The 22,104-nt window shown below is 38.3% G+C and overlaps 2 protein-coding genes across 2 annotated transcripts; one reads left to right on the plus strand and one right to left on the minus strand.

Moving 5' to 3' along the window:
* Window positions 1-9,428: 9,428 nt before the first annotated feature.
* Window positions 9,429-13,812, minus strand: LOC117307076 (protein UXT-like). Its single transcript, XM_033791728.1, has 4 exons — window positions 13,759-13,812; window positions 13,052-13,198; window positions 12,280-12,361; window positions 9,429-11,373 (listed from the first exon to the last, which is right to left on the minus strand). The coding sequence occupies exons 2-4, from the start codon at window positions 13,123-13,125 to the stop codon at window positions 11,296-11,298; spliced, it is 234 nt and encodes a 77-aa protein (XP_033647619.1). The 5' UTR covers window positions 13,126-13,198; window positions 13,759-13,812; the 3' UTR covers window positions 9,429-11,295.
* LOC117303066 (THO complex subunit 7 homolog) lies at window positions 13,753-21,368 on the plus strand (the record flags this gene model as incomplete). The annotated part of the gene is made up of 7 exons (XM_033787127.1): window positions 13,753-13,879; window positions 15,028-15,148; window positions 15,848-15,975; window positions 16,898-17,042; window positions 18,812-18,878; window positions 20,110-20,179; window positions 20,952-21,368. Coding segments are annotated over 7 exons (738 nt in total), but the record flags the coding sequence as incomplete, so codon positions are not given.
* Window positions 21,369-22,104: the final 736 nt, after the last annotated feature.

The following is a 22,104-nucleotide window of genomic DNA, read 5'->3' on the forward strand; positions in this document are numbered from 1 at the left end:
AACTAGTCTGGTTCCTAATTGCAAGATGATTATAAGCAGTCATTATTTTTATTGGATGCGAGGAACATGACCAAGATGACCTCTGCGTCACAGGCTCAAAAAGCACCCTCACTGGGGTCAAAAAGCGCTCTCTCTAGGGTAAAAAAGCACGCTTACTAGGGTTGGCGTAGGTAAATGTCAATGAGTGGGCGATAGCTGCGTGTAAAAACCTGCGTGTGAGATCAGCACCCTGTAGCGTTTCGCGTTGTGCATTGAAGAGGTCTGTGGGTCGCTGCGTACGGGCTACGCACAACACTCGTCCTCGGTGAGGGTGCTGTTTGAGCTCGTTATACTGACTGCTTTGAGTGCTATGGCTAAAACACTGACTCCGGAGGAGATCCTTGCCACATTGTAATGACCATCATGAAAACACATAATTTAATTTTCCATAATTTGTTTTACTGCGCCCATGGGAACTTTCTTAGAAAATAAATACTTGTGACAAAAACATTTGATTATATTAATTGGGGAAAGGACTTATGCAATAAATAGTATATCAAATAATGGCAGTCGGAAAAATTATTTCGAAAGCCACATCCTTTAAATGCCGCAGCAGCAAAAGGCGCCCTCAGTGTCATGTAAGCTCCAGGGTACTCTTCAGGAAAAAAGGGACGGGTCAGTGGCTCAGAAAAAGTGCCTTAAAATCACTTAATGTGAACCCAATGTGTTACGGCAGGTACACATTTATAAAAGGTAGGTACTCTTTTATAATGTATGTAGTTGACACTGCGACGCAACACTTTGAAAATGCCTTTTAGAAAGTATCAAAATCGGTTTGTATTATAATCTGATTCTGACATTGATTAAACAGATCAAACTGCTCAACCTCCCAGAAAGTGCACAACAACGTTCTTTTGCGAGCTTTTCCATTTTCATTTGATTTTGTTTGCAAACTGCAAAGAGTATACACTCAAATACATGTCAAATGAAGAATCAGTCAAAATTATGGGGTGAGTACGTGTGTGTCGCACAATTTGTTTTATTGGAGTTAATGTGCCTAAAACTAACGAGTCCACTGACAAACCTCCTATTTCTCTGCATTATTTTGTATCTGTCAAGTCAAGGCTGAATTTAATAGTGGTACAAATGCATCAAAATGCCACAATTGTTGTGGAATAGGCTAAAAGGCCTAATGGAACTTCCGATACCCTTTCACCTTTTGGTCTAATGCCTCACAGAACTGTTGGTGTTGCATCCATTTTAAATTTTTAATCTCATGAGAGGTTGGTGACAAGATTTACACTTCATCGCTATAGGGGCCTAAATCACGGCAGAGAAGCTTTACAATAGGGGACTCTTTAAAAGATAGGAACGTTTTCTGAACTTCTGAAGATGAGATTTGCCTGTCCTGTCTTTGGGCCTATTTGGGAATTGGAAGTATATTTTCATAGATTTGAAAAGTCTTTGTCAACATTGGAAGATAATTTGTTTGTGTTCTTTTCAAAGTAAGGTAACATTAAAATGTTTTAAACTGAAAAACACAAGACTGCTGCACATGTCCAGTCTCCTTCTTCTTCTTCCTTGAAAAGTGCAGCCTTCAAATGATTGAAGATGTACGCACTGCGTGCGAGCGCATGATGGGTTGACTGACCCGATGCTAAAACCACTGGCCTCGCAGGCCTGTGGTCCAGTGTTAATTTCGAGCCCTAGTTATACTACTGCAGTCTGCACCTGTTATTGGAGTGGCCACGCTGCATTTGTAGCTTTTGGTTTTGGGAAGGTACACAAAAATACCAAACCGCTAGGAATGACACTATCTAAATAATATGCCCTTTCTGTTGTTAATTCAGCTACATACTCTTGTATTATTGCATTTGTTTATATTGCTAGATGGAAATTTGCAAATGGGATAAAGAGTAATAATTTTGGTTTAACCCACTGTACACACCAACGTGTGTTAGTAATGTATACTCAGTACTTTCCCAAGCTCTGTGAAAAAAATCACAGGCATCTGGGATTAAAACCCACGACCTCGCAATTATAGAGCAGTTTCTTACCAAATAGTCGTTTATTTGCATTATGGACAAAATGTTTTTTAACTGAGTTGAATAGTTAACTAATAGCGTGTGTACTTTTCTTCCAAAATTATTGGGTTCCTGACAGCTGGTACCCAGACGGGTTTATTGACGAAGGTGACAATATCTACTCATATCAGCTCCTGAAAGATGATGCTGAGTGGAGATGGTGAGATTGTTGAGGGATCAAAGGTAAAATCACGTTTTGTTTATGTTATGACATAAAATTATTAGTTTTCTAAAATAGTGATATGAAGCTAAATAGATCTTCACTAATGAAATCCATACTTGTTTTGTTCAGTAATTGAAATGCGGTAAAGTTTCTTGTCCCAGCAAGTTGCATGTTTTTGCAAACATACATTTTGGAGAAAAAATATGTCAGACAACCCCCTTCCCCTTAAAAAGTCTCTTCGAAAAATTAAGCTATGACATCAACAATTTTTATTGAACTGCTGATATTACAAGCTTTCCATTCAATACCAATGTTGTGAAGGTGCTGTGTAAAAGCCTAAAATGTGTGGGACTTGCCAGTGATTCAGATTGTGTTTTTTTCTTTGTACTTTTCTGAATAAACAAAGACATGTTTTTGAAAAAATTTCCACATTTTTGTGGCAATAGTTTTATCCAATTGAACCATATTACTGCACTGTGCTGCCTCACCTATCCATTAAGTAAACTCAGATGAAATGCAGTGTTACAAAAAATATGATTAGGTTTTCATGATGACTCTATTGCAAGATGACAGCCTCACACAACTTAATTTTAACACATCAACTGTTCAGAAAAAGGGGTTTTATTTCAAAGTGATTGCTTCTTTAGGTTTTTCTGACCATCGTAAAATTTGGTGTGCCAAGAACCTTAAGCTTTGCCACTGTGATTTACAATGCCAGATAAAAGGACTGTCTCTGAACTGTGTTTCAACCCCATTCAATCTTCATTTCCCTTGTGTTCTGTTGAGCTTAGTTGTGCAATTTTTTCCTGTTTTAGATTTTTTTAAAGTTAATTTTAAATGTTTGTGTGTAATTTGCACAGAGAAGTGTTTATTCTTTGGAAAACTGTTTCTGAACCATACCATTCTTGAACTCCAAACATGTGACTTTTATGTCTTCAAGTTTTATTTAAAATCTGTTATTTCAGTTAATTTGTGATTTAACTCAGCAATAAAGGCGAAAAAAATTGAAAAAAATATCAAAAACTGTGAAATGTACGCTAAATAATCAGAACTGCTTATCTGTTTTGTGGAATAATTATATGTTGATAATAGTGGACATGTATGTAGTACCTGTCTCAATCTGTTTTGATGCTCATTGTGCAAGCACATTATTTACGTTATCCGCAATCGTCGGGGCGACAACCAAAGGAGTGTGTTGTCTGAAATGAAACATCTATTAAGACAGCATAAAACAGCATAAAATCATACCTCTGTAAAGAGTTAAAACAATGACATTTCCGACGTTTTTTGTCGAAAGATTACATGACATCAAAAAGAAAAAGTGAATCGCCATCTTTAAATTAGATCCGGTTATTTTTTATAAATGAACCGAGTGACACTGTCTGAAACTAAGATCAATCCACCCATTTGTCACCCTGTTTCCTAACACACGGTCACAAGATCTCGTTCGAACGACCACAAATGAACAGCGCCCTCTAGCGAAAAAACACCCCAAAAACAGCACCATCTAGCGGTCGTGGCGCTCACTATTAAGCATGTACGTACTGGGGGGAAAAAAATTGAATATCCGGTTAATTTCGGACAGTTGGCAAGCGGTTAACCGAATACCAAATTTCACTATTCTCCCAGCACTATAGTACCTGTGCCCCTTGCGGATATCCGGTCAAAATCGGTATTCGCCATTAACCAGATATTCAAACTATTCGCCCAGGCCTAGAACCCAATTGTATCTGGCATGTTTGACAAATGATGTTGTATATATGGGTCTTGTAATTCAACAAGTATTTCTAAATGGATTATAGGCTTTATAAATGTTTGATTTTATTATTTTCAACTACCTAAGATCAAGGAGGCTCTTGAAGAGGGTCAGAATACTCGAGCAGACCACCTTGCTTCCAAGACGTTAGAGATTGAACAGAAACTATCCAATGAGAATAGCAGTGATGAACGCAACGTCTAGAGTCCCCATCAAGACACAGCCTCAAACCATCATCAGAACACTGGTTGGATGCTTCGTACTGCCCTCAAGAAATTCAGTAAGTATACTTTTTGTATCAACCCTTCAATTTTCCAAATGCACACCCTGTCCAGTCCCTTATTAATTTTTCATCCTACTGATTTTCAAACCTCAAACTGTTCTTGAACTGATGTTGTCTTTTTGTCTGTTAAATTTTCTCCAACCTCATGTTATCTAGTCCTTCATAAATTTGACAACCTACTGATACTTCAATTGTCCCATTGTAGACCAGCATATGTTGTGCGGTATATTTAATTTAAGTAATGTACAGCATACAGACCAATTGCATATGACGCCACACTCTCAAAAAGGAGGCACTAGATCATTGGACAATAGCTGTTCTCTGTTTTGAAAAAGGTGCACGTGACCTCAGCGTACGTGTAGCGTTACGCGTTATGCGTTATGCAAGGGGGAGCTACTGGTTTCTTACACAATAAAGAACGGCTTCCGAACAATGCGCGTAACTTTGTGTGTCAACTCTCTTTTGTGCATGTTTGTATACGATTTTGACACGAAATGAAACCCAGACTCTACAAAAGATATAAGCTTTAAATACTTTAGTTATCTCTTCTCCAGCTGCCATGTACATGCTAAATAGCAGTGACCTTGTCTCTGAAGATTGAAGAGCCAAAGTTGTATTCCTCATAAAGGTTTTGCCCTGGTGTTTCTAGTTTGTTTGGCAAATGATGTTGTACATAATTATGGGTCTTGTATTTCAAAATCTTTGCATAACTTAAACATTTCTACTCTCAGTAAATAAATGGATGACGCTTTATAAATGCTTGTTTTTGTTATTTTTCAACTACTTCAGATTTAAGGAGGCTCTTGAAGAGGGTCAGAACACTCAAGCGGACCACCTCGCTTCCAAGACAGTAGAGATTGAACAGAAACAGCCCAATAAAAACAGCAGTGATGACAACAACGTCTAGAGTCCCCATCAAGACATGTGCATCAAACCTTCATGAGAACACAGGTTGGATGCTTTGTTCTGCTGGAAGGAACTTATTAAGTATAATTTTTGTATCAACCCCTAAACTTTCCAAAAACACTCTGTCCATCCTCAAGACTTTTCATCCTAGTAATTTTCAAATATCAAACTGTTCATTAGCTGGTTTTTTTTTTATTCTTTTACCAAATCAATTGTGTTCAGACCCTAACTTATGTGTTGACTTTGTTTAGATTGGTCACCCAGTTGGTTGTGATGTGGAAAGGTGCAAACTCATGTTATGTTGATCCTCAAACACTAAGATGTTGAGCCATTTTTTAATTTACCGAAAATCATTTGTCAAGTATTTTGTAAATTGTGGCATTCTTGAGATTTTATTATGGGAATTATATTGTCATGTATGCGTTGATTTCATTTAGGCTGCCATGCTAGCTGTCCTTAGACAGGGTTGGCTGCTGCTAACACAGATGTTGAAAGCATGTCAACCTGGAACACAAGAACATCACTGGAGGTTCTACAACATAGATTGCCATGACACTATTGAAGGTATATGGACATTTTATGAACCTTGTGTTTTTAATACACTTTTAGTAAACTCGTATTATTCCTAAGCCACAACTATGCCATCTCTGACAAGCAGAATGTTGAGTCCCTCAAAACTTGCTGAGCTGAATAAATTTTCAACTCGCTTCAAGTTCATGGCCCAATGGTGCGCAATCTTTTGAAACTATCAATGTGTTGTCCAGCCCTTTAAAAACTTACCAACCAAATAACTTTGGTACTCTGAATGTTTTTATTCTCACTAGCTTGTGTGGTGCCTTTGACATTTCGTCAAAACTCCTGTTGTCCAGTTGTGATGCATCTCTTGAAAACATACCCAGTTCATGTTGAACTGCTCAAGTCATTTTCAAAGCAACCTTGTACAATCTATCGATACCATTTCATGTTGACATTGTATGGCCATAAATATCGTTTAATAACAGCCATGCAATGTCTTGCTAGATGACTTTTGATGAAATGATTAATATTGTGTCTTTTTTTTCTTCTTCAGATTACTCACTGATTGAAGAACCAACTCCTTGTTCCAAGCAATACACCAGTCCCCCTCGGAGCTTTGGTCATTTATACCTGAAGTCAATTTGATTAGGAACCTAGTCTATTCATAACCTGTCTCCCCCAAGACTAAGGGTCTTCTATACCCAAAGTCAGTTCATTTAGGACCCTAGACTGCTCACTACGCCCTTCCTGCTGCAACACGCATCTACAGCTACCACTCTCCCGTATGAGCAAGAGTTGGAGTCCTGCAGTTTCCTGACGGACACTGTAAACTGTCTGAAATATAGAGACCACCGGTTCTTCTCAGAACCAAAAATCACTTTACAGAGATCTACCTACTGAGTTTGGAAATCTTTATCTTAATGCCAAGCTTCCGAGGGTAGGCTTTTTTTGGGGGCCGATGCAAATTTCTGTTATTTTTACAACTCAATTTTGTGTTGTCTATTTAAGCCAGGCCAACTTTATATTGTACTGTTTGGCTGCTTCCAACTGCCCTCAAGGAATTCCTTAAGTATACTTTTTGTATCAACCTTCAAATTTCCAATCACACTTTCTGTTCACTCCCTCGGAACTTCTCATCGAACCGTTCGTATACAGACCGTTTTAATTTTTGGCTTTTTTGAAACTGTTTAAATTGGTCACCAAGTTGGTTGTCACATAGAGAGCTGCACGCTTATGTGTGTTGTTCCTCAAAAACTAAAGGTTGGGCTGTCTTTAAATTTATACAATCTTGTGATTTTTATTATGGGATTTATATTGTCGTGTATGCTTCGATTTCAGTTAGATTGCCATGCTGGCTGTCCCCACCCCACCCCCTTAACTCTCAAAACAAAAGTAGTAACTATTTTTTCATTAGGAATTCTTTATTTTTTGGTCTGAAAACGTAGCTGGACATCTACGAATGGCTCAAAATAATAAATACCGGAATAAACAAGTAAAAAAAACGGTACCAGAACCAAAGTCGTTCAGGTACCAGTCATTTTGAGAATTAGTTAATATTCAAACTTTTGTTCTCAACTCTTTAAATTTTCTTCGACCGATTTTGTCAACTTTTTTTTCTAGAATTTTTTTAAACTCGTTTCTTTTACTGTTGTTTTTTAACTCTTTTAGACTTATTGTTTGTTACAAATTGGTTTTGGTACCAGTCATCTTGAGAAAGAGTTAATAAGAAACATGCTGAAATCGGTATTATTTTGTTAATCTCCCTGACCCCATTCCAAATGATTAGTTACACTGGTGTTGGGTTTACTAATTTGAACTTGAATTAGCTGAGGACACTTCAGATGGAACTTCTTTTGTCAGAGGACACTTCAGATGGAACTTCATTTGAACCTGTGAGTATGAACACATATCTTTACTAACCTCGCCACATCATGGAACAACGACACTCCAGATTGAACTTCATCTTCAGCTACATTTGGACATGTGAGTATGAAAAACTATCTTGAAAAATCACGCCACACGCACAACATGGAACGGAGCATATGCGGCCACAGGCCAATGGTCCTGAGTGCAAACCTTTATCAGAGCTATCTTTTAACTATCCTATTTCTCACTCCAAAAAATCGTCCCCGAAAGTATCTACCAAGTCTTCCCGGTGTCTATTTTTTTTCAAAAGTTTCAAAAGTTTCTTTTGAGTTTCTTCCTTCAAATCTATCAACTCTTAACCAAATCTTCGAAGTTCTTAATCAACTCTTCTATGGTTTTTTCTTTATTAACTGTTCCAAGCTTTTCCTCAACTCTTCCAAGTTCTAAATCAACTCCAAATTTTATTAATTTTCCAAGTTTTCAAAGTTTTTCCTAAATCTTGTTCTTGACCAACTCTTCCAGGTTATCATTCAACTCCTCAAAGTTTTTTCATCTCAATTCTTTACAAGTTGTTTTCTCAACTCTTCTTAGTTCTTAATCAACTCTTCCGTTTGTTGTATCACTTCTCCAAAGTTCTTAATCAACTCTTCTAAGTAGAACAGTTTTTCTTAATCAACTCTTTCAAATGTTTCATCACTTCTCGAAGTCTTTTGAATTTGCCAGGTTTTTACCCAAATATTCCAAGTTTGTAATGAACACTTCCAATTTGTTTTCACAACTCTTCCTGTTGTAAGTTCTTCTTAATCAACTCTTTACCCAAGTATTCCAAGTTCTTAATGAACACTTCCAAGTTGTTTTCTCAACTCTTCTAAGTTCTTAATCAATTCTTCCAGTTATTGTATCACCTGTTATAAGGTCTTCTTAGTCAACTCTTAAAGTTTGTTCTCAACTTATCAACTCTTCCAAGTTCTTATTCAACTCTTTTTTCAAAGTTTTCTTCGAAATTCTTCCAAGGTGTTTTCACAACTTTTCCAAGTTCTTCAAAGTGGAACAGTTGTTTGGTCAACTCTCCTAACTGTTGTATCCACCTATCCAATTGTTGTATGACCTCTTAACCAACTCTTCCAAAGGTTTTATCGCCTTTCAACGTCTTTTCCACAAATATTCCAAGTTCTTAATCAACAATTCCAAGTTGTGTTCTCAACTCTTCAACGGTTGTATCAACTTGGTTTCGAGACCTCAAATTCTAAACTTGAGGTCTCGAAATCAAATTCGTGGAAAATTACTTCTTTCTCGAAAACTTTATCACTTCAGAGGGAGCCGTTTCTCACAATAATTTATATTATATAACTGACATACAGATCTTTGTCATTTGATTGGTGGAACAATCCAAATTTTACCTTGGGATAATATTCCTCCCATTCCACTCTGAGCCACTCAATATTTCTATACTATCAACCTTTCCCCATTACTAGTTACCAATAAAGGTTTTATGCCAATAATTATTTTGAGTAATTTACCAATAGTGTCCACTGCCTTTAACTTAAGTTGGTGGACATGCTTACCCAACTTTGATATCATAATTAATAAGGCAAATTTTACGCTATGTTGCAACAAATCTTGTTACATCTTGGTCAATTATGAACGGATTATGTTCATTCAATGGGATGTGGAAGTTACAATCAACAAACCACCCATTTCTTAAGCAAATGTCACAATGTCTTATTAAGAAAATAGAAGATCCAACACTACAAACAGACAACGTTCAACAAATTATAGAAAGAATATGTTTTATTCTGCCACAAATCAAAAGAAAATATAGTACAAAACAGCAATGAATAGAAAGTTGAATGAAACAAGTGATTCCCCCCCCCCCCCCCCCGGAAGGGGCATGTTTTATTATTAATATGTTCTCTGATCCTATAATTCACTGTATTGTCATACTCATTCCGTCTCCATTTAAAAGTCTTGAGACAAGCATCAGGATCTGTCATTGAAACTGCTATTTTTCCCACTAGACTCTCCCCTGAACTCACAAGTTTCTTGCGACGCTCAGTTTCATAGTTATATACTCAAACTCTTATTATCATGCTCTCTGTTCCTATCTTTTTCTGTATGGTTATTCCATTTCAATTGAAACGTCTTGAGACATGTATCAGGATCTGTAATTGAAACTGCTGCACATTCTGCTCAGCCGAGGATATTTTTTCCACTACACTCTCCCCCGAATTCACAATTTCTTGAAAAGCTCAGTTTCATAGTTCTCTTATTAACTCTTATTTGCATGCTCTCTGTTCCTATCCTTTATAACTGTATTGTCATACTCATTCCATTTCAATTGAAACGTCTTGAGACAAGCATCAGGATCTGTAATTGAAACTGCTGCCCCTTCGGAGGATAGTTCTCTTATAAACTCTTATTGGCATGCTCTCTGTTCCTATCCTTTATTACTGTATTGTCATACTCATTCCATTTCAATTGAAACGTCTTTAGACAAGCATCAGGATTTGTAATTGAAACTGCTGCCCCTTCTGCTTAGCGGAGGATACTTTATCATTACACTCTCCCCTGAATGCACAAGTTTCTTGTGACGCTCAGTTTTATAGTTATCTGATCTAACTCTTATTATCATGCTCTCTAATCCTATCCTTTACTGTATTGTCATTCCATTTCAAGTGAAACATCTTGAGACAAGCATCAGGATCTGTCATTGAAACTGCTGCCTATCGGAGGATACTTCTCCACTCCTCCCCTGAAACTCACAAGTTTCTTGTGAATCTCAGGTTCACAATTCTCTAATTAACTCTTCTGACAACTGTACACTCGCACTTAGTGTCGGGATGTGTTGTTGAAAATGCTGCACCTTCTTCTCAGGTGGGATATTTCTCCACTAGACTCACCCCTGAATTCACAAGTTTCTTAAAGAGCTCAGTTTCATAGTTCTCTCGTCGATTCTTCTGATGACACAGTACCATGTACTGTACAAATTATAGCGATTGTTTCAGCCATTTATCCAACAGGGCGAACACTTCCCTCTCCCCTAATAGCATAAGTTTGTTATGAAGCTCAGTTTCATAGTTTTCTCACTATATATTCTGATAACTGTACAAATTACAGCGATTGTTTCAGCCATTTACCCAACAGGGCGAAGCCTTCCCTCTCCCCTAATAGCATAAGTTGCTTATGGAGCTCAGTTTCACAGTTCTCTCACTAGTTCCTTCTTATAACTGTACAAATTACAGTGAGTGTTTCAGCCATTTACCAAACAGGGCGATCTCTTTCATCAACTCAGTATAATTGTCAATTAATTACCCCCTTATAATCCATCTAGACGTCTTAGATCATCCACTTCTTCATACCGGTTGTTCCCCAAACCCACAACAATTGGGGAGATAAGCTCATGCTGGTCACCTGCTTTGGAATAACCTGCCTCTTAATATCCGCAACATGACATCTGTTCATAAAGAGGCCCTCAAAGCCCACGTTTTCACAGCTGCTTTTCATTAATTTTTTGTGTTTCTTCCTTGCGCAATGAACATCACTTGTGGTGGATACCGGCGCACTGTAAGTGTTGTTCTTATTATTATTATTATAGAGCTAGGCAAAAATTGTGAGTCCTGGGCAAGCCTGCCCAACACCGCCCATCGTGGTTTCAACACTGATGCTGTATACTGAGATCAACATTTTTTTTATATTTTTGACTTCCATTGTTCAAAATCATACCATCATGCCTTGTAGTCACTTACATATTCGCTTGTACATAGAAGTTGCATCCTAGGTCAATTTTAGTTTTCAGTCCTTCCTTAATGACATCAGCATCCTAGACATAGACAAAAAGGGTTTACAGTTGATTGTTAGTCTAATGATCAATGCTTTGCTAAACTGTTGCTACATTGTTGTCAATACATCTAAAAATGGTGTTTCATGGCCAAGTGGTTTAAAGCACCAAACTCAAGCTCTGGTGCTTTTGATCAAATTTGTGTAGGTTAGATGCCCAATCGTCATGGCACTCAAGGGTTCTTGAGCAAGATACTTAATCCTTTAGATGGGACATTAGCCTGTTCAGTGTACTAGGGTTGGTAGAACACTTATCGTGGAAGAGTAGGGGGTTACCCTGGTGTTTCTTGTGTACATAACAAGTACTCTTATTAGATGTTTCCCCAGGCTTACGACCAACAGTGATTAAAGGCAGTGGACACTATTGGTAATTACTCAAAATAATTATTAGCATAAAACCTTACTTGGTAATGAGTAATGGGGAGAGGTTGATAGTATAGAACATTGTGAGAAACGGCTCCCTCTGAAGTGATGTAGTTTTCGATAAGGCAGTATTTTTCCACGAATTTGATTTCGAGACCTCAGATTTAGAATTTGGGGTCTCGAAATCAAGCATCTGAAAGCACACAACTTTGTGTGACAAGGGTGTTTTTTTTCTTTCATTATTATCTCGCAACTTCGACGACCAATTGAGCTTGAATTTTCACAACTATGTTATTTTATGCGTATGTTCAGACATACCAAGTGAGAAGACTGGTCTTCGACAATTTACCATTAGTGTCCAATGTTATCCTTGGTTTAATTACCAGAAATTTGTATTATTAATAATAAAAAAAAAACAATTTTGATCAAAGTCCCTTATGAAGACAACCTTGAATATTGAGTTCACTTTGATGTAATTTGTAAAAGCACAATCAAATTAGAATATCCTGACTGGGTGTAGATTTACCTGAAGTTTTTCAACGGTGGTTTTCAATTGCAGATAATCCGCTAACTGCTTGTAGATGTCGTCCCTGCTCTCCAAGACTTTCCTGGAGGAGGTAAAACAAATCAAAACATGTTAAAAGTTGTGCACAGTTCTGACACTGAATCAACTTTGCAGCTGTTGGATTAACAGCAGCATGTATAGTACACTGTAGTACAGATTATTTTCGTTGGGGGGGGGGTACAAGAAAGCACATTAGCCAACTGGCAAATCCTTTTAATTTTCTGCTTAGTACAAAGGAGCAGGCCACCAGTCATAAACTGTAAATGAGACATGATATTTTGGCTGGTAAGCTTATTCTGAAAGCATAATTATTTTGTACTTGGGTACTTTTTGTGCTTAAAGCAGATCTATGAAACTGGGATCAGGTGTAGTATGGACCTTTATCAGGGTGTGGTCGTCTTGATTTTTCTCTTATTCAAACCAATGTAACCCAACTGCTGAGAATGGACAAAAAAATAGTCTGGTTCCTTTCTTAGAAGCGAATTTTAACATTCATTGCTGCAAATTGATACAAGGAACATGACCAAGATGGACGCAGCATGATTAAGGTCAATGTTGAATGAAGCCTGTTTACCAACTGGCATTTCAATTCAATGAGAGCAAGTTTGACGACTCGCCGGTTTAATACAGATATTCTCCACATGATTTCAAATAAAAAGTTGTACCTTCTTTCACTTCATTACTTGGCACAGTCCTAGACTGAAAAGACAAGAGAATTAATTTGAGGACTTACTGGAGATCTTTTCTTAAGACTTCATTGACAAACTTCTCATACTGCGTGACTTTTGTTGACACATTGTCCTCCATTGTTACTGTCTTGTTGTATTTAACTCACATCATTACAAAGAATTAAGTGTGCACTTAATTAGCATTCTAGAATCTGTAGAAAAAGAAAGCTGTAATTAATGTAGTTAAAACAAAAGGCACTTGGTAATTACTCAAAATATTTGTTTGCATAAAAACTTACTTTTTACTTGGACCCTTGGAGTTGAACTTGGACATAATAACCATGGAGCTATAAAACCTCCATGCCATGGTAAAAAAAACGAGCAATGGTGAGCTGTTGGTTGATAGTATAAAACACTGTGAGAAATGGCTCCCTCTTATGTAGTTTTTGAGAAAGAAGTAATTCCTCAGTAAAGTATTTAAACTGATTTTGAGACCCGGCTTGAGTACGTGACATATATGAATGATGATGACAACAAACGGTCGACATACATACACAGAAATGACAGACGACAAATCGAGGGGCTCATCTGTCAGTATTTACTCAGTCCATCCAGTGTCATCGTAAACATCAACATATTTAGGAGTAATCTAGGCCAACAAAAGGTACTGCTGGAAACACGTTTAACACCATCACTGTCACTTCAACATCGTCATTTTGTTCCAAAATTATTTTACAGTTTAAATATTTGGTAAAACATTGAAATTACCTACCTGTCTGTCGTGTTGGAACTGGACTGCTCGCATCGCATTGATTGCTACACATGCAGAAGTGTAAATAACTCGAACGCCCTCAAGAGGTACAAAGAAGTTAGTACAGCAACGATGGCCGATGGTAAGTCAATCATTTTATTGTTTTGCTTTTTAGGCACCTTTTTATGAAGTTATTTTGGCATTATGGAGGGTTAAAAAACACATTACCTACTGTATATACAGTTCAGGCCCTAGTGTGCCAGATCTTTTGTTTGTATAGCATAAAAAGGGGGTATAATCACAAGAAATTCGCCGGTGAATTTGTAAATGATAAATAAAGTCAGCATGAATGGATAGGCGCGCGCGGCCGCTAGTTGTGAATTGTTATATATAATATAACGTTCCTCCTGCCGACGGCGGAGCCGGAGTGTTACGAAGCATGCTCGAATCGTAAAGGGCGAAATGGTCAGTGGTTTAATGAAACAATGTACAAGGTAGGCTTACGACGGGTTAATAATAGCTTTTTTGAAAAAAATACCCTGCCAGGTGCGAGTAATCCAGAGGAGGTTTCTGCACAGTATAGGAAGATGGTGAAGATGATGTAGTTTATTTTGTCTCGGTCCCCCGCCCGCCAGCCTTTTTTCTCTTTTCTTATTTTTTTCTCCCTCTTTGTTTTTTTGCCCGACAAAAAGGGGGGGGGGGCCTTGGATCCGCGCCTGGGTGGGTTACATTATCGCAACTCGCAATGAACCTATCTTCAATCATGAACTAGAAAGGAATAAGATGAAAAAAAAAATAGGAATTCATATGTAGGTTTAATGGCTTAAACAAAATACTTGAATGTACATGTATCTATAATAAATACTGTTTGACCTTATACTTGTAACTTTTTTTGCATGAGGAACTAAATAGTTATCACTGTAATAACGATCAATGATCAATGGAGAGCTGTTGATAATATAAAACTTTGTGAGAAACAAACGGCTCCCTCGTAACATAATTTTTGAGAAAGAAGTTATTTTCCACTAAAATACTTGAATTTGATTTCGAGACCTAAAAATTTGATTTTGTCCGAATCAAGCATTTGAAAGCACATAACTTCCTGTGACAAAGGTATTTTTTCTTCCATTATTATCTCGCAAAATTTGACGGCCAATTTATATTTGTTGCATATGTTGAGATACACCAAGTGAGAAGACAGGTCTTTGACAATTACCAAAGGTGTCTTTAAAGAATAATTGTTGAATATTAGATAAAGACTCTTTCATACTTTGATTGTTTGTGATGCAGATGAAGTGATACGTAGACGGCTTTTAATTGAAGGAGAGAGTGGCGGAGATGATCGTCGAATCAACACCCTCCTCAAGATGTTCATCAAATGGTGTAATAGTAACTCCTCAGAGGAAGAGAGGTAGGCTACCAAATCAATTTGATAGAAACAAACTAATGTAGAATTATGTACCAGCGAATGATTTCCCTTGGATAAACTCTGCTGATCAGAAACACCATAGCTTGAGTCCGTTATTCGTATCCGCTGGACCATGGCACGTCGCAAATAAGGTTACTAGGCTTACATACTAAAGCTCAATGGAGGCAACAAAGGCAATTGCCTCTTGTCTCCATGCCCCTGGTCATTGCCTAATGCCTTGGTGCTCCGGTAGAAATTTACAAATTAAAAATTTCCTCATGAGTCATAGGGTGCGCTTTACCAAGGAGAAAATGCCTTGTTGCCCATGCCCTTTTAGGAGTGCTGATGTAATCTATGTATATTTGGTTTGCGGTAACACCATGTGTGTATCTACTTGCCAGGTAGAGTTTGTTCTTAGAGAATTGTCTTGCTTTATTCTACTGCCGTGGAGTAGATAATTGGGGGTTCCAGAGACTTCTCAGTTCTGAAAAGAACCTCCTTTTAACTATTACCAGGGTGGATGGTATAGAAATTAGACTGGACTACTACTTTAGCTTATGGGATCGTAATTAACTGTACTGCCGCAGAGTCAGTTCTGAATTGGTCTCAACGTTTCGAATAGCTTGCTCTAGTCATCGTCAGGAGACTGATGTAATCAACTTTCTAACACTATGGTTGATTTGGATTGTCTCTTCCCTTCAGTCTAGCAACTTATCAGAAGATGCAGTCAATCTTAGCCCAGGTGGAGTTCTCTATGGAGAAGACAAAGCTGATACATGACATGAACACCAAGGAGATAACCAACTATGAAGACCTCTACAGTGACATAGGTAAAGCCAAGATGCAACTACCAGGGCCCAATTTTAATGAGCTGTTTAGGGGAGGCCCTAATTCCTGGGGATGGGTGGTCGGGCTGAGCTGCTCTGTGGGTGAAGGGGAGGCTCTAATTCCTGGGGATGGGTGGTAGGGCTGAGCTGCTCTGTGGGTATTGGGGAGGCTCTAATTCCTGGGGATGGTTGGTAGGGCTGAGCTGCACTGTGGGTATAGGGGAGGCTCTAATTCCTGGGGATGGGTGGTAGGGCTGAGCTGCTGTGTGGGTATAGGGGAGGCTCTAATTCCTGGGGATGGATGGTAGGGCTGAGCTGCACTGTGGGTATAGGGGAGGCTCTAATTCCTAGGGATGGGTGGTAGGGCTGAGCTGCACTGTGGGTATAGGGGAGGCTCTTATTCCTGGGGATGGGTGGTAGGGCTGAGCTGCACTGTGGGTATAGGGGAGGCTCTAATTCCTAGGGATGGGTGGTAGGGCTGAGCTGCACTGTGGGTATAGGGGAGGCTCTTATTCCTGGGGATGGGTGGTAGGGCTGAGCTGCTCTGTGGGTATTGGGGAGGCTCTAATTCCTGGGGATGGGTGGTAGGGCTGAGGTGCACTGTGGGTATAGGGGAGGCTCTAATTCCTGGGGATGGGTGGTAGGGCTGAGCTGCACTGTGGGTATAGGAGAGGCTCTAATTCCTGGGGATGGTTGGTATGGCCGAGCTGCTCTGTGGGTGTAGGGGAGGCTCTTATTCCTGGGGATGGGTGGTATGGCCGAGTTGCACTGTGGGTATAGGGGAGGCTTTAATTCCTGTAGATGGGTGGTATGGCTGAGCTGCACTGTGGGTATAGGGGAGGCTCTTTTTTTAGATGAATGTTAAATGACTTAAGTTGAAATGAAATTATAAATTTCATTTAAGATTTTTTGTTTATGCCCGCAGAGTTGAGTATTCAAGAGGCACATACTAAGATAACAGCTTGCAAACAGAAAGTACAGGAGGCCAAGAGAGTCCGTAAGAACAGACAAGAGTACGACGCCCTAGCTAAAGTGATTAAGACCCAACCGGACAGGCAAGAAACAATGAAGTAAGTAAAGTACAGACAAGAAAAGATTAACTCACATAGACATGCATGATATTCTTCCTACTTAAGGGCAGTGGACACTATTGGTAATTGTCAAAGACTTGCCTTCACAGTTGGTATATTTCAACATATGCATAAAATAACTAACCTGTGTTAATTTTAGCTCAATCGGTCATTGAAGCTGGAGATAATAATGAAAGAAAAAAACGCCTTTGTCACACACGAAGTTGTGTGCGCTTAGATGGTTGATTTCGAGACCTCAAGTTCTAAATCTGAGGTCTCAAAATCAAATTCGTGGAAAATTACTTCTTTCTCGAAAACTATGGCACTTTAGAGGGAGCCGTTTCTCAGAATGTTTTATACTATCAACCGCTTCCCAATACTTGTCACCAAGAAAGGTTTTATGCCAATAATTATTTTGAGTTATTACCAATAGTGTCCACTGCCTTTAAAGCCATTGGACACTTTCGGTAATTAGTATTGTCCAAGGCCCACACTTCGTGTATCACAACTTATATATAAAATAACAAACCTGTGAAAATTTAGGCTCAATCGGTCATCGGAGTCGGGAGAAAATAACGGGAAACCTACCCTTGTTTCCGCACGTTTCGCCATGCCATGACATGTGTTTAAAATAAATCCGTAGTTCTCGATATGGAGAATTGATATTGTTTTAATGTTTTCTCAAAAAGTAAAGCATTTCATGGAACAATATTTCAAGAGAAGTCTTTCACCATTACCTTCTGTTACTTTTCGGTTACTTTTTCAAAATGTCCACAGATTTGTATTAAACTTACAGGGGTTGAAGATAATGATAGTGAAAAGCTTCACTTCAATTATTACTAACTAAGGTTGTGTAGTTTTTGAGAAATGATTAAAACAAGTCACGAAATAATTTTCGTTTAGGATATGATATGATACCTAAACCATAGCATAGCGGGTTAATACCTTTTTACATGCTAAAACTGAGACGAAACTTATTTGTTTTACTCATTTCTCAAAAACTACAGCACCTCAGTAAGTAAAATTTCAAGGGAAGCTTTTTATAATCATAATCTTCAAACTGTGTAAATCTGTGCACATTGTGTTTTGTGTTCGGAAAAAGTACATAGACCCTTTAAAGAGAAGGTACACGTTTGATAATTACTCAAAACAAATATTAACTTTAAAACTGACTTGGTAACAAGCATTGGAGAGCTGTTGATAGTATAAAACATTGTGGGAAACGACTCCCTCTGAAGTAACATAGTTTTTGAGAAAGAGGTAATTTCTCACTAAAAATAATAAAAGACTTCTAGCTAGAAGTCTTTTATTCTTATCTGATTACAATTTCGTCCAACAAGGGTGTTTTTTTCTCATAATTTTCTTGCAACTTCGATGACCAATTGAGCCCAAATTTTCACAGGCTTGTTATTTTATGGTTATGATGGGATACACCAAGTGAGAAGACTGGTCTTTGACAATTACCAAACGTGTACCTTCCCTTTTAGTCTGACTGCAATTGTTGTGTTTTTTTGCCCTTAGACAAATCTGAAAATGTTTGATAAAATAGCCTGAAAAAAGGATATAAGTCAACACCATATGAACTTGTAGGTTAGCCCTTCAAACAATTGTAGCCATGACCAGGCGATGATGGTCACAGAAGCCATGACTGGAAACCAAGCCCACACTCTGACAGTATCAGAGCATGACACTCAGAACTTTGACAACCCAATTAAAAGAAAAAAATTGTTCTTTAACAAAGTGTTTATACTTTTATCTGACTAATGCAGGAAACTAGAAGATCTGGATAAAGAGCTTTCCACCCTGAAAAACAGTAAGCAGTCTCTGCAGCAGAAGGTAAGGAGTGTTATAAGATATGAAAAGGTTTGCGGTAACACCATGTAATGGCTATCTCTAAATGAGTTGGGGTGGTTTTGAAAAGAACCGTTGGTTTCAACTCAACGATTCGATCAGTATGCTCTGATCGTCTTCTGGAGAAAGCTGGACTCTGCTGCATGTGTTATAAGGTTTTTCCCCTCTTTCTAAAACATTAATTTTTAGAAGAAAATTGTTGGTAAATTAAAAACGATGAACGGGAGTCGTAGCTTAGAAGAAAAATTCAACAGATTCTCTGTAAATTCAATCTGAAAGCTCACAAATTTTACCTCTTTCTAAAACATTCATTTTGAGGGGGGGGGGGAGGTGGATGGTAGCTGAGAAAAAGCCCCACAGATTATTGATAGTTTCAATCTGAAAGCTCACCAATTATATTATTTCTGTTTACCCAAACTGGTCAACGGCTTCTGACATTTTGACCATGGCAGAATCTTTTCTTATATTCTTCTTCTTCTTTGAGTTGCCCACAGTTATATTGTGGTAACAAAAGCAATCAAGTGGAAACACATGAACTGAGAGATGTTTAACTGTATTGCTATAAAAAGTCAAAACAGGACTATGACATTTTATATAACTTTCATGAGTTGTATGTATTATGTATGTGACAACACAGCATACATAACAATTGTGGGAAAAAAGCAATCAAGTGTCCACTGAGTTTATTATGTGGTTGTTTTACTATACCTCTTAAAGGCAGTGGACACTATTGGTAATTACTCAAAATAATGATTAGCATAAAACTTCACTTGGTAACGAGTAACGGGGAGAGGTTGATAGTATAAAACATTGTGAGAAACGGCTCCCTCTGAAGTGACGTAGTTTTCAAGAAAGAAGTAGATTTCCACGAATTTGATTTCGAGACCTCAAGTTTAGAATTTGAGGTCTCGAAATCAACCATCTAAACGCACATAACTTCGTGTGACAAGGGTGTTTTTTCTTTCATTATTATCTCGCAACTTTGACGCCCAATTGAGTTCAAATTTTCACAGGTTTGTTTTTTTACGCAAATGATGAGATACACCAAGTGAGAAGACTGGTCTTTGTCAATTACCAATAGTGTCCGCTGCCTTTAATTCTCAAGATCAGCATCATTAAGCTGGGGAAAATGTGGATTGACATTTTAGGTGCCACCATCTGACATGTATGTGAAGCGATTTTGTAACTTTGTTATAAATTATATTTATATTCCCAGCTCGAGGACAGAAAAAAACAGTTCCACGTTCTCATCAGTTCTATCCAAGAATTACAGAGAATTCTAGACGGTGAGTTGACAAGTTTTCAGTTCTCTTTTAGGGGTGCAACAAAGAAAAATCAATGTAACAAAGACATCAAGAGTGTCATGGCCGAGTGTTTAAGAGCATTGAATTCAAGTTCTGGTGCTCAGTCACCAGAGTGTGGGTTCGAATCCCGGTCGTGACACTTGTGTCCTTGAGCAAGATACTTTACTATAATTGCTTCTCTTCACCCTGGGGTATAAATGGGTACTTGCGAGGAGAGAGATATGCAGTCAAATTCTATTGCGGATGTGATATGAGTGAAACACCCTAGTCGTTTTGTATATACAAAGGCAGCTAATACATTAACAAGATTGGATAGGTTTCCACCGTTGTTCCTCAATATCATTGTGTTATGTTTGACAGATATTGCTTCATGTATTTGCTCTCAAAGAAATGGTCGGCCTATCAAGTACAATTACATTTTACACTGTTTTAATGTGAGGTGAGAGACTTATAATTTCCCCCCAACATTTATAATACATTAAGGATAGGCCTGATACTGATAGGAGGAAACAAAGGCGATCGCCTCCATGCCTCCTGGTCACTGCCTCGATGCCCTTGAAATGCTGTGCAGTAGAAATTTACAATTAGCTCAAAGGTTGCCCTTTACTTAAAAAAAAAGCCTCGGTGCCCTTGCCCTTTTAAAAACGAAGTGCACAGGCCTGTAAGGACTGAGACAAATGTGTGCATCGTTAAACTGAATATGACCTTGGAGCCCCTCCTAAAGATTTATATATTTTGTTCACTTTTTCCACAGAGGATGACAAAGGGCTTGAAATTCAAATGGATACCACACTAGACAGCTCCATGGATACAAGCGTCGGTGAGAAACGGTAGCGTCAAAAGAACATTTTTGTAAAAAGGACAAAGTCGCTTGGATTTTGGCTACCATCATCACAAATTCTTGGGACTCTGCGTGGATGTCTTGAAGTTTGTGAATGCATCTTGGAGATGTCACCACAGGATGTTTTATTTTTTGCGGAATATTGGTTGTTGTTTTGTCTGCTGACTGACCTGGAAATTCCAATGGACCATGGATTTTGGATCACCTTAATTTGAGTATAATCACCAGAAGTAAAGGCCATTGTGACACATGAGCCAGGGGCCGATTTCACAAAGAGCTAAAATTGATTGCAACTGCAAATCAGTCATAGTTGCTTAGTAAAGTGTGATGTCACAATGCAAATCACTACGGTGATACTGACAATTTGTCTTACGATGGATGTTATTGCTTTGTGAAATCGAGCCAAGGTCTTGTATTTGTAAACTGGCCATGCTGACTCATCTGTCCCAATGAGTGTGTCAATCTAAAAACAATGTTGTGCAAACACTATGGGTTATTGTAGTTACCTCTAGCCCAGGAGGCCTTTCACACTAAAATAAATACTACAGTAACATCCAGGGCCCAATTTCATAAAGCTGCTTAAGCATAAAAAGCAGCTAAGGTAATTTTGCTTACCGGAATAAGGTTACCAGCCAAATTGCAATGTATTGTGTTCAAGTTGTCACCGGTATCCTGCTCATTTCTGCTAAAAAGCAGGAAATTTCTAAGCAATATTTTTCTGCTTCTAAAAGCAGCTCTATGAAATTGGGCCCTGAGGATCTTAATACAAATAAGCCATTTGCATGTTAGATTTGACTAATGTCTGGTACAATGATGTGCTTGATCACAAGTTACCGCTTACATTTGAATTCCTCAGACTATCGAGACAGTTGCTACACGTCACATGATTGGGGGCAAACTTTTGCATAGTTACGTAAGAGATAGTAACCCAACCCATAGACAATTCTGAATGGTGTGTTTAAGTCACAACGTTACCAGGGTCTGCTCATCTGGAGGTTGCTATACAAAAGCTTGCCCTGAACCATTTGACATAGCAACTGTCTCTATAGTCTGAGGAACTCAAATG

The sequence above is a fragment of the Asterias rubens genome, chromosome 2, assembly GCF_902459465.1.
Source record: "Asterias rubens chromosome 2, eAstRub1.3, whole genome shotgun sequence".
Lineage (NCBI taxonomy): Eukaryota > Metazoa > Echinodermata > Asteroidea > Forcipulatida > Asteriidae > Asterias > Asterias rubens.

Bases quoted from the DNA above. Each gene is read 5' to 3' on its own strand.
- LOC117307076 (XM_033791728.1), bottom strand. From the start codon at position 13,125: ATGGAGGACAATGTGTCAACAAAAGTCACGCAGTATGAGAAGTTTGTC. The intron at 12,362-13,051 runs GTAAGTCCTCAA...TACCTCCTCCAG, and splicing joins GTCTTAAGAAAAGATCTCCA to GAAAGTCTTGGAGAGCAGGG. The intron at 11,374-12,279 runs GTAAATCTACAC...GTCTATGTCTAG, and splicing joins CCACCGTTGAAAAACTTCAG to GATGCTGATGTCATTAAGGA.